Genomic DNA, 17,017 nt, shown 5'->3' on the forward strand with positions numbered 1-17,017 from the left:
TTTTCTTTAAACAACGCCACTTTGACTTAGGTAACAGATCAGCCAAGCTTTTAGCCCAACTAGCACACTCAGGTCAAGGCCCCCAACCAATTTTATCTATTAAAAATTCCCATAGTACTGTGTTTCACAACACTTCAGACATCTTACACTGTTTCAAAGATTTTATCAGTCCCTATATCAGTCCACGCTTACCTGCTCTGACTCAGATATTGAATCTTATCTTGATACCATGACATTACCCCAACTATCCCAGGAACAATCTCAGAATTTAGACAAAGATATAACTGCAGAGGAAATACAAATAGGAGCAATGTCCCTAGCAAGTAATAAAAGCCCTGGACCAGATGGAATACCTATAGAGGTGTATAAGCATTATGACGAGGTCATTCTTCCTGAGTTGTTCGCCACTCTGCAGGAATGCTGTGAAAATAAATCTCTGCCAGATACTTTTAATCAAGCTATGGTAATTCTTCTATTAAAGAGACTCTGTAACTTCGAAAAGATCCCCTGGGGGGTACTCACCTCGGGTAGGGGAAGCCTCCGGATCCAAATGAGGCTTCCCACGCCGTCCTGCGTCCCACGGGGGTCTCGCTGCAGCCCTCTGAACAGCCGGCGACAGGCCCGACTGTAATTTCAATATTTACCTTTGCTGGCTCCAGCGGGGGCGCTGTGGCTGCTTTAGGCTCGGAAATAGACGGAAATACCCGATCTCCGTCGGGTCCGCTCTACTGCGCAGGCGCCGGAGACTTGCGCCTGCTCAGTAGAGCGGACCCGACGGTGATCGGGTATTTCCGCCTACTTCGGAGCCGACAGCCATCAGAGCGCCTGCGCAGGAGCCAGGAAGGTAAATAAACGTCATGGCTGTACGGAGGACTGCAGCGAGACCCCCGTGGGAGAGAGGACGGCGTGGGAAGCCTCATCAGGATCCTGAGGCTTCCCCCACCCGAGGTGAGTACCCCCCAGGAGACGTTTTGCCGTTACAGTTCCTCTTTAAAGACAGATAAAAAAAACCTGGATTGTTAATCTTACTGACCAATATCGTTATTAAATAACTTACAAAATATTTGCTAAAGTTCTGGAGAACAGGTTACAGTAAGTGATTCTAGATATTATCCACCCAGATCAATGTGGCTTCATGCCCGATAAATCTACCTCAATCAACATTAGGAAAACTTTAACGCATCTCCTTATTGACCATGATATTAAGGGTGACAGAGCTTTATTGTCCTTAGACACAGCTAAGGCATTTAATACTGTGGAGTGGCGGCTGCTCTGGCAGGTTATGACCCGTTTTGGCTTTGGGCCTAAATTCCTTTCTTGGGTACAACTTCTCTATCAAGCCCCTGAAGGATCTATATTAGTCGATGGTCACATTAGCCCCCCTGTATATTTATCACGAGGAACTAGACAGGGGTGCCCCTCTCTCTCCATACCTATTTTCTATGGTAATTGAAGTACTTGCTATTAAAATTAGATCTAATGCACTTATTCGAGGTTTACGAATAGGTGAACTGGTAGACACAATTGCTCTTTATGCTGATGACATGATTTTATATCTACAGGATACTGAGCAATCGTTGACTCAAGTATTTGACACTATTCAGACATTTTCAATATACTCTGGTCTATGTATTAATTGGCAGAAGTCGGTCATACTCCCTTTAGATACCAACTCTATACGTAATACTGGGAATATATATAGTGCCAGGACGTACAGAATTCTTTAGATTAAACATTGAACCACTTCTACCCTTGGTTAAACAAAAGCTTACTTCCTGGGCACATTTCCTTATTAACGTCATTGGCAGGATCAATCTAATTAAAATCATCATCTATATATATAATAGACTAAGTGCCTCAACCTTCAAACAAGAAGAAGAAGTACTTTGCATGAGAAAATTTATGCATGCTCAAACACCAAGTTTAAGGCCTCTTTTCCACGGACTGTTGAGCTGTGTGCTCAGCAAGCAGTTACCAGGCAGCAGCAAGCAGTTACCAGGCAGCAACAAGCAGTTACCAGGCAGCAACAAGCAGTTACCAGGCAGCAACAAGCAGTTACCAGGCAGCAGCGAGCAGTTACCAGGCAGCAGCGAGCAGTTACCAGGCAGCAGCGAGCAGTTACCAGGCAGCAGCACGCAGTTACCAGGCAGCAGCACGCAGTTACCAGGCAGCAGCAAGCAGTTACCAGGCAGCAGCAAGCAGTTACCAGGCAGCAGCAAGCAGTTACCAGGCAGCAGCAAGCAGTTACCAGGCAGCAGCAAGCAGTTACCAGGCAGCAGTTACCAGGCAGCAGCAGCAAGCAGTTACCAGGCAGCAGCAGCAAGCAGTTACCAGGCAGCAGCAGCAAGCAGTTACCAGGCAGCAGCAGCAAGCAGTTACCAGGCAGCAGCAGCAAGCAGTTACCAGGCAGCAGCAGCAAGCAGTTACCAGGCAGCAGCAGCAAGCAGTTACCAGGCAGCAGCAGCAAGCAGTTACCAGGCAGCAGCAGCAAGCAGTTACCAGGCAGCAGCAGCAAGCAGTTACCAGGCAGCAGCAGCAAGCAGTTACCAGGCAGCAGCAGCAAGCAGTTACCAGGCAGCAGCAGCAAGCAGTTACCAGGCAGCAGCAGCAAGCAGTTACCAGGCAGCAGCAGCAAGCAGTTACCAGGCAGCAGCAGCAAGCAGTTACCAGGCAGCAGCAGCAAGCAGTTACCAGGCAGCAGCAGCAAGCAGTTACCAGGCAGCAGCAGCAAGCAGTTACCAGGCAGCAGCAGCAAGCAGTTACCAGGCAGCAGCAGCAAGCAGTTACCAGGCAGCAGCAGCAAGCAGTTACCAGGCAGCAGCAGCAAGCAGTTACCAGGCAGCAGCAGCAAGCAGTTACCAGGCAGCAGCAGCAAGCAGTTACCAGGCAGCAGCAGCAAGCAGTTACCAGGCAGCAGCAGCAAGCAGTTACCAGGCAGCAGCAGCAAGCAGTTACCAGGCAGCAGCAGCAAGCAGTTACCAGGCAGCAGCAGCAAGCAGTTACCAGGCAGCAGCAGCAGCAAGCAGTTACCAGGCAGCAGCAGCAGCAAGCAGTTACCAGGCAGCAGCAGCAGCAAGCAGTTACCAGGCAGCAGCAGCAGCAAGCAGTTACCAGGCAGCAGCAGCAAGCAGTTACCAGGCAGCAGCAGCAAGCAGTTACCAGGCAGCAGCAGCAAGCAGTTACCAGGCAGCAGCAGCAAGCAGTTACCAGGCAGCAGCAGCAAGCAGTTACCAGGCAGCAGCAGCAAGCAGTTACCAGGCAGCAGCAGCAAGCAGCAAGCAGTTACCAGGCAGCAGCAGCAAGCAGTTACCAGGCAGCAGCAGCAAGCAGTTACCAGGCAGCAGCAGCAAGCAGTTACCAGGCAGCAGCAGCAAGCAGTTACCAGGCAGCAGCAGCAAGCAGTTACCAGGCAGCAGCAGCAAGCAGTTACCAGGCAGCAGCAGCAAGCAGTTACCAGGCAGCAGCAGCAAGCAGTTACCAGGCAGCAGCAGCAAGCAGTTACCAGGCAGCAGCAGCAAGCAGTTACCAGGCAGCAGCAGCAAGCAGTTACCAGGCAGCAGCAGCAAGCAGTTACCAGGCAGCAGCAGCAAGCAGTTACCAGGCAGCAGCAGCAAGCAGTTACCAGGCAGCAGCAGCAAGCAGTTACCAGGCAGCAGCAGCAAGCAGTTACCAGGCAGCAGCAGCAAGCAGTTACCAGGCAGCAGCAGCAAGCAGTTACCAGGCAGCAGCAGCAAGCAGTTACCAGGCAGCAGCAGCAAGCAGTTACCAGGCAGCAGCAGCAAGCAGTTACCAGGCAGCAGCAGCAAGCAGTTACCAGGCAGCAGCAGCAAGCAGTTACCAGGCAGCAGCAGCAAGCAGTTACCAGGCAGCAGCAGCAAGCAGTTACCAGGCAGCAGCAGCAAGCAGTTACCAGGCAGCAGCAGCAAGCAGTTACCAGGCAGCAGCAGCAAGCAGTTACCAGGCAGCAGCAGCAAGCAGTTACCAGGCAGCAGCAGCAAGCAGTTACCAGGCAGCAGCAGCAAGCAGTTACCAGGCAGCAGCAGCAAGCAGTTACCAGGCAGCAGCAGCAAGCAGTTACCAGGCAGCAGCAGCAAGCAGTTACCAGGCAGCAGCAAGCAGTTACCAGGCAGCAGCAAGCAGTTACCAGGCAGCAGCAAGCAGTTACCAGGCAGCAGCAAGCAGTTACCAGGCAGCAGCAAGCAGTTACCAGGCAGCAGCAAGCAGTTACCAGGCAGCAGCAAGCAGTTACCAGGCAGCAGCAAGCAGTTACCAGGCAGCAGCAAGCAGTTACCAGGCAGCAGCAAGCAGTTACCAGGCAGCAGCAAGCAGTTACCAGGCAGCAGCAAGCAGTTACCAGGCAGCAGCAAGCAGTTACCAGGCAGCAGCAAGCAGTTACCAGGCAGCAGTGAGCAGTTGTGAGAGTTTGAGAGCCATTTCACTACCTATTCACAGTCCATGGAAAAGAGGCCTTACCCTAGCAAGTCTGACATTGCAAATCTGGCCTAATTGGCTATTCATGAGGCAATGCTCATGCAAATGCATGCAGAAACCAATACCACAAAGCAGTCACCCTGCTACATGCTACATTAGCACTATCCGGCTTAGTGCACACCAGAGCGGTTCGGCAGCGTTTTGCGATCCACTTGCGGCTGCGGATACGCTTGGGTAATGTATTTCAATGGGCTGGTGCACACCAGAGCGGGAGGCGTTTTGCTGAAACGCATACTCCCGAGGTGAGGCATTTTTTGGATTGCGGAGGCGTTTCTGCCTTCAATGTAAAGTATAGGAAAAACGCAAACCTCTCCGAAAAACGGCTGTTCAGAGCGGTTTTGCAGGCGTTTTTGTTACAGAAGCTGTTCAGTAACAGCTTTACTGTAACAATATATGAAATCTACTACACCAAAAACGCTTTACAAAACCGCAAAATGCTAGGTGAAATGCTACAGAAAAATAAGAAAAAGCGTTTCAAAATCTGCTAGCATTTTGCGGATCTGCTAGCAGTTTTTGGAGGATTCCCAATGCCCCCTTTTTATACAACTGGGGGGACCGCAGGGTCCCAGGCTCTCTCACTGCCTGGAAACCACAGCGGCACCCCGGAGGGGGAGGCTGGGTGGCGTGGACGACCCCCCCCCCCCAAGTGTGGCCAGCGCCGGGGAGAGCCGTCTGCACCCATCTCCCAATATTAAAAACAGGCACTTACCTTAACGTCCATTGCGTTCTGCTACATGCGCATTCATTTGGGGGCACCACATGAGAAAGGAGAGAAGCATGGGTCACCCCGAGCTTTAGAGCTCAGGGCTGGCTCTCATACAGCACTCCAGAGGGGGGGAGGACAGGCGCACTCACTCCAGGGTTCACACCACCGGAGCAAGCCATCCACCACCTGCCTCCAAAGGATACAAACTGCACAAAATGCTTTCCATGAGAAAATTAATGCGCATGTAGCAGAACCCAATGGACGTTAAGGTAAGTGGCTGTTTTTAATATTAGGAGGTGGGTGCGGACGGCTCTCCCCAGCGCTGGCCACGCTTTGGGGGCGGCTGCGCCACCCAGCCTCCCACTCCGGGGTGCCGCTGTGGTTCCCAGGCAGCGAGAGAGCACTTTGCAGTATTGGTTTTTTGACCCTGCATAGTTTGGCATGCGAAAGCAAATGCATATTTGCATGAGCATTGCCTCATGAATAGCCAATTAGGCCGGATTTGCAAAGCCAGACTTGCTAGGGTTAAACTTGGTGTTTGAGCACGCATACATTTTCTCATGGAAAGCCTACTTCTTCTTGCTTCAAGGTTGAGGCACGTACTCTATTAGATAGATAGATGCGGCGTATGCTACGACGCGGGTTGGCTAGTACTACCTAAAATACTAAACACAGTGGAGCATGCACATACTCCAATCACTAAAAACTTCTTCGCTGAGCTAAATTCTCTATTTACTGCCTTTATATGGGGAACTGGTAGATCCAGAGTTAAACTTAAATCACTTCAGGCTCCTAAAGATTGTGCTGAACTAGCTCTACCAGACCTATACTTGTACTATTTAGCAGGCCAACTACATTATCTTAACTTCTGGATCCATATAGGTATTGATAGACCCATCTCAGAACAATTTTTAGCAACGTATATCAAGGCAGGAAATCTCCTAGCTTTCTTAGAATCCCCCTCAACTCAGACTCTTAAGCCCAGTACCACGTTACACAAATTGGCAGCCAAAGTATGGTCAGACTCTAAATGTATAAACCAGGTAGTGCACTACCTCCCCAATACTCCACTATGGGACAACTTTAAATTTCCCCAATTGGCAACATTTCATGCTGTAGAGGAATGGCGGTCACTGGAGATGACCAACTTCTCCCAGGTCTTGGATCAAGGATTATTTCCTACCTTTGAATAATAATAATAATCATAATAATTGCAGTATTTGTATAGCGCCTTTCTCCTGTCGGGCTCAAAGTGCTTGCGAGGCAGACACGAGAGCGCACTCAGTAGGCAGTAGCAGTGTTAAGGAGACTTGCCCAAGAAACTCCTTACTGAAATAGGTGCTGGCTTACTGAACAGGCAGAGCCGAGATTTGAACCCAGAGGCAGAGCCCTTAACTAGTACACCAGTACACTATCCAGCCACTGCTGAATGGTTTAAAGCACGGTATGATCTTTCTAATAAACAATTTCATAACTATCTTCAATTTAGACATTGTTGGCAAGCTCAATTTGGTACTAAACCTATAGAATTATCAGATTTTCCCATTACAGGTATTTTGAAAACACAGGGTATGAGTGGGTTGATTACTACCCTTTATACTTCACTAATTACTGCTTTAGCCACGGTGGATACAGACTCTTTGAAACTTAAATGGCTCCTTTACATTCCTGACCTTGATTCAGAGGAATGGGAGGATGCATTAGAGTCTCACACATATGCCTCTATCTGTGCGAACGGGAGATTAATTCAATTCTATATATGTCAAGCCTACCTTACTCCATTGCGCCTTTCAAGAATTAAACATAACTATCCATCCTCGTGTCCCAAATGTCTCAAACCTAGCGCAGATTTTTGGCATATGATGTGGGATTGTACTTATGTTCAAAGATTCTGGAATGACGTTGTGCGTATACTAGCAGATATCACTGATCGCCCCCATATATTATGTCCTAAAATTTGTCTACTGGGACTTCTCCCACCAAATACCTATTCCAAATTTGAAAATACACTATTTCGTGAATTCTTACTTTATGCGCGCAGAGTTATAACGTTGAATTGGATTACCCTGCGACCTCCAATGATATCTGACTGGCTATCGCAAGTGAATGGTAAATTGCCATTTATTAAACTCGTCTACACGCATAGAGGTTGTCCTGGGAAGTTCAATAAAGTTTGGAGCAAATGGACCTGCTCTCATCTGACTGTGGTAGAGTAATTTAGTACTGTGTTGCATGTTGGGCTGGGAAATATGATAACACCTATCTATATTTTGATCAAGGTATATAACCCAAATCCTCGTACTATAATTATTCAATGTGGTTATGCACTCCATGTTTTCTCTGTTTTGGTTAACTAGTTATATAAAAACCACCCATTCTTTTGTAACTCACTTAGAATATGCAAACTATATAGGCTACTCTTGCAGATATCACACTTTTTAAACTTTTAAGTACTGTTACTATGCAACTGCAATAGATGTCACTTCGCTCTATTTACCTGATTGACGAATGTTCAATATTTTCATATATATATATATATATATATATATATATATATATATATATATATATATATATATATATATATATATATATATATATATATATATATATATCTGTTCTGGTATCTGCAAACGTTTATTCTTGTAATCACTTAATTTGCTAATAAAACGTGTTTAAAAGAAAAAAAAAAAAAAAAAAGATTGTCCCTCAAAATGATTAAAACAAACAAACGAACAAAAAAAAAAAAAACATCAAACCCCACTCCCTTACAAAAAAAATAAAACAAAGCAAAACAAAAAACAGTTGTTTCCAGCAATTCTTACTTGTCTGATTTGAATACATTTTTAGCATAAATACATATTCCAGAAGCAGTGCTACCAAATATAACATTAACAGAAGGCAGGCAAAGTACCCATGTTTGCGGTTTGGTGCTCAGGCCCATTTGGAAAATTGCATGGAAAATTTCGAGGTAGTTTTCAAGGCTACTCACAATGCTTTTGATGTAGATGTTTTTCAAGGCCAATTACCTGTAAAAGGATCAGAAAATCCAGAATTTGTAGCAGTTATGGTCTGCCCTCCAGTATTATCAATGATGAATTTGGCAACCTGGTCCAGAAACATGGGGTTAAGGTCATTCTTCTGAAGGAAATTGTGTGCCACAAGCCAAGGATCTTCAGTTATGTTGTATGGCAGTTTGTAAGAAGGCCCGCTCTCATTCACATCAATTGTGAATACATAGTCATATTCCTGAAAATACACGAGGAAAAACAAATGTAATTAGAACTGGTATAGCAATAATGTGAAATGTATCCAATTACACTGTGTTTTAAGAAAAATATATATTTGCTTTCTTTTAGATTGTGCATATTATTGCATAGTTTAAACATAGAATAGTTTATGATCTTTAAAATAGGTCTATTCAGAGTCCCCCTACATAGCTAAAAAAAATAACCCCACCACCGCATCCAGCAGCAATGTTCTCCAACCTAGGTTCCAAAGTCTTCTGTAAGCAGACTGCTATGCCATCTCAATGACCTGGTCAGATGCAGTGTATTCTGTGACAAGTATCTGGAACATACTGCCACCTGTTTACTATGGAAGGGAACATGACTGTGAAAACCTTGCCAAAGAGAATACTACAATGCAGCATGGAGGGTTTTGACAGGGAGTAGAGCTGGCTCACCATTTATCCTCCACGCTTACTATGAAGTTTACTATTAACATGGGAATAAATCACCGGCGATGTAAAAAATGCACACTTTTATTCCTGACAGCTTTTGAAAAGAAAGTAGTCTAGATAGCTTCGGTTGGTTTGTGTTTAGGCCTCCCCACTAGCAAATAAATGACGTGTGCAAAAACAATACCACTAAAGCAGTATCGTCACCATAAAAATCAAATTTCAACAGCAACTGGTCTGAGTGTATTAAAGAGACTCTGAAGCGAGAATAAATCTCGCTTCAGAGCTCATAGTTAGCAGGGGCATGTGTGCCCCTGCTAATAAACGGGGGTCCCTTCACCCCCAAACCCACCCCCGCAAACCTTGGTCGTGGAATTGGTCGTTCCTGGAGGCAGGGCTAACGGCTGCAGCCCTGCCTCCAGTCGCGTCGATCAGCGGTGCATCGCTGCCTCTCCCCTGCCCCTCTCAGTGAAGGAAGACTGAGAGGGGCGGGGGAGAGGCGGAGATACGCACTGACAGACGCGCGTGGGGCAGGGCTGCGGCGGTTAGCCCTGCCCCAACCAGGAAGAGGGGATGCGCTGCACGGAGGGGGATTTGGGGGTGAAGGGACCCCCGTTTAGCGGCGCGATAGCGGCGGTTTAGCAGGGGCACACATGCCCCTGCTATCTATGAGGTCTGAAGCGAGATTTATTCTCGCTTCAGACTCTCTTTAAGTAATAAAGATGCTAAGCCTGCATTCAAAACTTTCAAAACTTTTTCTGCTGTTATGATTTGGAGTTATCACATACTTAAGGAGCACTGGCCCTTTGGTAGTCGTGCCAAAGAATTGCATGCTGGGGGTTCTTTTTATCTATAATCTTTTCCTCCTCTTCCCTTTATTTCCCTGTCAGCTGTGTATCTGAAACCTAATCCCCTACTCACTTGTGTATACAAGCAAGGCTGAGGCGACTCAGCGATTGGAGGAGAAAAGAAAAAAAGTAAAGGGCAGAAATGACATCACGAGTTAGCCTAAACTGTGGGCAAAAGACATGGCCCCCACCAGGAACAGAATTCTCGTCATTTACTATATAACATTCACTGGAATCAAAACGTGGACAGTATAATACATGTGTTATGTAAGTAGATCAAGTATTTATCTACTTATATATGTGTTTGTTTCCCTGGCATAGTATGGCTGATCCGACTGCTTTAAATAATAAAGTAGACAGTTCTGGGAAGGTAAAAAATAATAGCTGAATTATTTCCAGTGTCAATTCAGATTTTACCAAATGATGCTACTGTAACTGACTGATGGCTAAATAAGAACAATCTACATTAATGTACGTAGAAAGGCTGAAAGATCAACAACTTTCCAAAACTATCAGCTTCTGAAAGAAGTTCCTGGCTATAGAGAGGATGCCAGGTTTTACTCTGAGCAGAGTGGAAGAATACTGGTGTCAGTGACAAGTTCTATAGCTTACAAAACACTACAGCTGTGCTCATACATTTACATACCCTGGCAGAATTGATTGATTTCAGAACCTTTTTTCATAGAATATGAACAACACAAACTTTTCTTTCACTCTTAGTTAGTGGTTGGCTGAAGCCATTGTTTAAACAACTTTGTTTATTCTTTTTAAATCATAATCACTAGACAAACTATCCAAATTACCCTGATCAAAAGTGTATATACCCTGGTGAAAAATGGTTAAGAAATAAATTCTGGCAGAGCATGTAAACTTATGAGCACAACTGTATATGAAGATATATTCTAGTCACAGCAAAGATATTCTGCTAAGTTTTGTGAAGGACAAAAATGATAAAAAGTCTGCATACTTTTCCTTCAAACAGAACTCTCCCAGAAGTCTGCTGAGTTGCTCCTGAAGAACCAACTACGTCTCCTATTTTGATCCAGCGCCCATCACCAACACTCCACTGGTAGGCTTCCACTTTACCATCCTCATTTACTAGACGGGTCTGTCCTTCTTTGGTACCTGGAAAAAAAAGGCAATAAGATTACTTTCTGCAATTCTACTTTTCATTTCAAAGGCGGCTTTTAAATAGAGCTATGTAGATACAACCAAAGCAGAATTCCAGCTAAAATGTTTTGTTTAAATTTGAACAACATTTGGAAGTAACAGAACATCTTTTTGTCTGTTCCCCTGAGAAGAAATACCTCCCCTTAATATGTTTTGTGTTACTAGTGACAGGTAATGATGGAATATCTCGGACAGGAAAATGACAAAAAAATAAATTTAGTAGTTTGGGTAAGCTGAATGTATTATGGTCACTGTAATGGAAATCTCTCCAGTAAACAATTAAAGTGGCCATACACTGGTTGATGTGGCTATCAGATAGATCCCTCTCACATCATTATCTAATCAGAGAGGGATCTGTCTGCTATAATCCCCTCCCGGGTCTGCAGAGCTTGTCCGCTGGCACATTCTCTCTTCACCACCAGGTTCTCCCTGCCTCTTCTCTACCAGGGGCCCATATCACGTGATAAACACAGGTGGTCAAACAGTACAGGCACCGTGGCAAGAACCATACATGATCACTAGAGGCCTCTATGTGATGTGACACAAGCGCCCGAGAAAGAAGAGGAAGGAAGGAGAGATTGGGGGTGATAAGAAGATGTGCCTGCGGGCATATGAGCGTAAGTTCTGCTGCGTTGATTGTTGCAAAATGGTTTGCTGAATCGATTTGTAGAGGATTCCATGAATAAAAAATAAAAAAAAATAAAATAAAAAATCGACCAGTGTATGCATTGCTAACAGTGGCATAATAAAATGCACAGGACCATTACCTCACCCAAATCTAATGAAATAATCTTAATAATAAGTCTGTACAATTAAGCTTGTATCATTGATGGACACAGTTAGACCAATCATTCTTATAATAAGCATTTTTAGAACTCTCCTTTAATACACAAGCTTGGTGTAATTGCCTTCTTAAAACAGAAGAAAATTTGCAATAATTCAGTTATAAATGAACATTTGTGGTTACCCACAATGCACTACCACTAAATATGCAAATTATCCCTTTTTGCCCTTGTTAAGCCAAGCAAGCATCCAGAACCGCTGGTGTATAGCAAACTTATAGCTTTAAGTTTTACACAGCCATATCAAACTCACATGTAGACAGCCTGTTTCGGACTTTTGGTCCTCATCAGTACATGGCAGGGATTGATAAGGCTGTATGAAATAGGGCTTGGACGAGTACAACAGACTAACCAAGCAGCTCAGGGTGACCCAAGCTACTAGGAATGTATAGGGGGATAAAAGGGACCAAAAAGCCCTCCTACTAAAAAAGCAAAGCTTGGTGTAATTGCCTTCTTAAAACAGAAGGAAATTTGCAATAATTCAGTTATAAATGAACATTTGTGGTTACCCACAATGCACTACCACTAAATATGCAAATTATCCCTTTTCGCCCTTGTTAAGCCAAGCAAGCATCCAGAACTGCTGGTGTATAGCAAGCTTATAGCTTTAAGTTTTACACAGCCATATCAAACCCACATGTAGACAGCCTGTTTCGGACGTTTGGTCCTCATCAGTACATGGCTGGGATTGTTAAGGCTGTATGAAATAGGGCTTGGACCAGAGCAGGGACAAGGTCCTCCAGCATCCAAGGCTGAGACATCAAAGTGCGCCCCTCCATCCCTCCCACCCCAGCCGTCACACACTGATTGCTATTAGACTAAGAGGGCCACAGGGCCCACAACCTCCCCAACACCTTAATCTCTAGTTATCTGGCTTGCAGTCATTGCTATGTATCCCCTTTTCTTATTTCTTTCTGCTTCATACACAATTAGGAATGACAGCTGAATGAATTGTGCACCCCCTCCTACACTGCGCCCTGAGGCTGGAGCCTCTCCAGCCTATGCCTCGGCCCGGCCCTGGCTTGGACGATAATTTGCATATTTAGTGGTAGTGCATTGTGGGTAACCACAAATGTTCATTTATAACTGAATTATTTCAATTTTCCTTCTGTTTTAAGAAGGCAATTACACCAAGCTTTGCTTTTTTTAGTAGGAGGGCTTTTTGGTCCCTTTTATCCCCCTATACATTCCTAGTAGTTTGGGTCACCCTGAGCTGCTTGGTTAGTCTGTTAATACACAAGCATATACTTTAAACAATTGTAAAAAGATAAACACTTAATCCATGTTGTACTAAAACCTTTGTAACCAATTCAATTATCAAACTGTTAATTCATGATCCACTTGTACTTATATCAGTAAACTCACCAGGTTCACTCAGATGCTCTTTTCCTGGAAGCTCATCTATCTTGATATCTCCCAAGTCACCAGTTTTGGGATCTATCGTTGCCTGAGAGAGTTCATCTTCAAAGATCTGCAGTTCTTCAGCACTGGCCACACGGTCCTGGCTCTCTGTAAACACTCGGATAATACCATCACTGAAACAGAAATTGAATTCGTTTTTTGTCTTTTATTATTGAGATTAATGGGAGCCATTTATAGATCAATAAAAATCTAAAATTGCAAGCAATCAAATAGAGATCAATTTTTACCTCATTGTGGCCTTGATCTCAATCAGATTTCAGCAAAAAGCAGTGTACAAATCAGTGCAGTGCAATGGCATATGGTCATCGATCCCCTGTTACTCCTCCTCCTCCTCATGCGACAAAGATTTTTCCGGCACACCGATCTCACTTTTGATCAATTACCTTCCCGAAATCAAAAGTTGATTGACAAGGTATGTTGAGAGGATTCAATAAGGATGACCAGTAAGAAATTGGTACTGGTATGGCCTGCCAGTGCTTTATTACATAGGATGGGTGCCACTAATGCCCCCCTGATTTCACCAGTCACGTCAACAAAGAGATCTTAAGGTGGCATAATGGCTGTCATGTTTTAAATACAGTAGAAAATAGACAAGATACGACAAAGGATATTAATTTGGGAGATACAATCACAGTATTGATGATAAACTGGAAATTGCAACTTTGTTCTGCTGATCTCTTATCTCATTCTGAGAAGAGATCAGTTGCAGATGTGATTGGTTATCCCCAAAGCATCCAATCAATATTCGTCAAAAAGATGGGTACAGTGTTACAATTTTGACATGCTGAAAGGGAAAGTAGCTGTGGAGGATCAATGACTACATAGTTTTGTAATGTGTTAATGGTACAATGCTAGATGTTAAATCAACCCTAAATCTGAGGAAAAAAACCAACAGGAAATTGTCATAGCATAGCATGGAATTGAGCGGTACAACATTATTGTCAATTTAAACGATACTGAGTGGGACAAGAAGGTACATCATTCACTAATACCCAATTGCTTTCCAGTTGGGAAGTGAACTGCTTGCCAGATCAGGCAGTTCTCAACCAGCGTGGTTGGCTTAAAGTGAACCAGAGATGAAGCACCCTCATGTATTTTACCATGTATATCAGTGGGAAGACATCAGATGTCTTCTCTGATGTCTTTTTAAGTCCAAGCCTGCCCTCTTCTGGCTCTGCTATAATGACTCAGCTATAATGATTCCTGAGCAAACCCAGACTGAATGCTCAGACTGGGATTTTATTAGGGCTGATAACAAGCAGACTGAGCAGTGAAGGATAAAACAGAGAGCAGGGTAGGTGTTTTCTCTAACGTTCCCACTGATATATATGGTAAAATACATGAGGGTGCTTCGTCTCTGGTTCACTTTAAAGCGGAACTGAAGATAATATTAAAATTAACAGTTTCACTTATCTGGGGCTTCTGCAAGCCCCTTGCAGCCGTCCTATCCCGTGCCGGTCTTCCATGAGCCTCCATTCTCCCGCTGCCAGCTAGTTTCAGTTTCACCGACGGGCCACTGTGCCTGCGCGGCTCTGGCCACGCGCATCTTTCTTCGCGTTCCTGTCCGCAATAGCGTTGGAAAACGGATATGCTTGGCAGGGCTGCGCAGACGCACTGGCCCCTCGACTTATAAGTCGAGGAACGAAACTAGCTAGCGGCGGGGAACAAAGGATCGTTGAGGAGCGCCGTGGGACAGGACGGCTGCAAGGGGCTTGCAGAAGCCCCAGGTAAGTGAAAATGTTTGTTTCAATAATATCTTCAGTTCTGCTTTAAGGTAGCCATAAACAGGAATATTGTTTGTCAATTATACCATTGATTCCCCCAATCCAAACAATGATCTGCTGAAATGTGATCACTTCATCATGATGCAGTAATCTATCACAAATGGTTTACTATTGAAATCTGTTTAAAAAAAATAATCTAACCACTGCTTTGCTTGCCTTGTACTGTTTGATGCAATACAAAAACTACAGACATAACAAGAAATGAAAACTTACCACCACTTCTGATCAATAACCTGTTTAGTATTGAATACCTTAGTGGCAGTGAAATGTTTACTGGCAGATATGATCTAAGTAATAAATCTGCTGTAATAAATACACTAGTGTACGGCTACCTTGACAACATCATAGAAGTCACTGCACACTCATCTTATTTATCCCCTTTTCCTACACTACCCTTTATTTCCCAATATTACTTATCTGATTTTGTTCTTAGATAAATATTGTTGTTATGAATGGTAGGAGTAGTGGACATCTTTTATTCTGGTATACAGCTGTTATACCCTCAAGGAGACATACACATGCTCTGTTTGTCCAGAACAGGTAACGTTGATTCTGGACCATACAACTCATAAAAACATAATAAAACACACCTATTTGTTCCAACAATATTCTAAACGAATGGAAAAATACATTCTGGAAGAAAACAAAAAACCCTAACATATAAGATCTCATTTTACATACGGTGTTTACTTTCCCCACCACATAAATGCCACCGCTCTGTTTCCCCACTGATCCTGCTACCAAGCTGGCTCCCACATACAGTATGAAGTATGCTGAAGTATGCTGAAAGGGGATTTCTGAGTCCCTCGCTCATCCTTCATATAGCTAGTGAAATTGGTATGACTACCTTTCCTTGGTCCAGCAATTGTGTCTACCCGTTTATCATCCATATTTCCTGCCATTCAGCCTTGCTGTGGGTTGTGGACAACAAGGCTGAACGACAGTGGAGGTCAGTGGAACCAGATCAATGGTGAATGATAGTGGAAGAACATGGAAAAACCTACAGGGAGCTGAGGACACTTGATCAGGAAGCAACGCCTGGAAAAAGAAGTAGCTAAACCAACCCGTATATTTTGTATGCGCACCTAGCATGTAGGGGGCCAGAGTTGTAGCCAGATTGGTGGATGGACATGCTCCATATGCATTGTTTTAATATACTATTTTCTAAAGGCACATAGAAATAGTAAATTACAATAGCCTGGAACGATCATTGGTGATAGATCCAGGTGACAGGTTTAAGGTTAATGAGTGTACAAACACAATGCTTGGCTACAGATGAGCAGCATGTTCTGTTCTATATAGAGGAGGGTGGGGGGATGAATGCTAGATGGGAAGCAGGCAGAGAACAATTGTCATTTGTGTCAGCTGTTCAGTAATCTGGCATGGTGAATTACTAAACGTCATTGAATAACCAAAATGTTTTTTTAAACATTGTTCTGAGTAGTGAAAATCTAGTATTTAGTATGCAGTTTAAAAGCAGTGTCAAACTACATATTTAAAATTAGTGATGATAATTTTACAGTGTATATATGAATTGACATGATATCAGTGTTAGTCGTACCTTGCTCCCACGACAATGTCTCCATTATCTAATATACAGCAACACCATACGGACTGGGCGGGTAGTCGAAGTGTCTGGACACATTCTCCTTTTTTCCAGATCCTTACTGATCTGTCTTCCCCCGTAGACACAAAATCTGGAAGAGCATACAGTAATATAATTATTCTTAAAAAGAGAAAAATTACCACTTCAATACCCCAACAATACAATTGGCAGTGCAGGATGAGATAAACTGTGGTGTGGCTCATGTGTAGTAGAAATCATGGAAAAGCATGTGATCAGTCTGGTCAGATTTGTAATGGTCCTTCTTCCCTTATTGCCTTAGCACATTATTGTGACAAGGAATTCAGAGCCTTACAAAACACCTAAGAAAACTGATCACATGATTCTCCATGAGCTCTCCCACACAGAAGCAACACGGAAATAGATTCATATATCACAAAAAACATATAGCTCAAATGGAAAAATAAAGGCTACCATACTTAGGCCCAGTTCACACTAAAGCCTTAATTAT

At 44.0% G+C, this 17,017-nt stretch overlaps 1 protein-coding gene across 1 annotated transcript in view; it reads right to left on the bottom strand.

Moving 5' to 3' along the window:
* Nucleotides 1–17,017, bottom strand: part of PLAA (phospholipase A2 activating protein) — a 71,116-nt gene that overhangs the window by 25,691 nt on the left and 28,408 nt on the right. Inside the window, exons 6-9 of the mRNA XM_068234618.1 lie at nucleotides 16,504–16,639; nucleotides 13,102–13,271; nucleotides 10,692–10,849; nucleotides 8,227–8,446 (exon numbers count right to left, since the gene is read on the bottom strand). Of these exons, the coding sequence (XP_068090719.1) occupies nucleotides 8,227–8,446; nucleotides 10,692–10,849; nucleotides 13,102–13,271; nucleotides 16,504–16,639 (684 nt within the window). The remainder of the gene's footprint in view (nucleotides 1–8,226; nucleotides 8,447–10,691; nucleotides 10,850–13,101; nucleotides 13,272–16,503; nucleotides 16,640–17,017) is intronic.

This window comes from Hyperolius riggenbachi, chromosome 1 (assembly GCF_040937935.1).
Source record: "Hyperolius riggenbachi isolate aHypRig1 chromosome 1, aHypRig1.pri, whole genome shotgun sequence".
NCBI lineage: Eukaryota > Metazoa > Chordata > Amphibia > Anura > Hyperoliidae > Hyperolius > Hyperolius riggenbachi.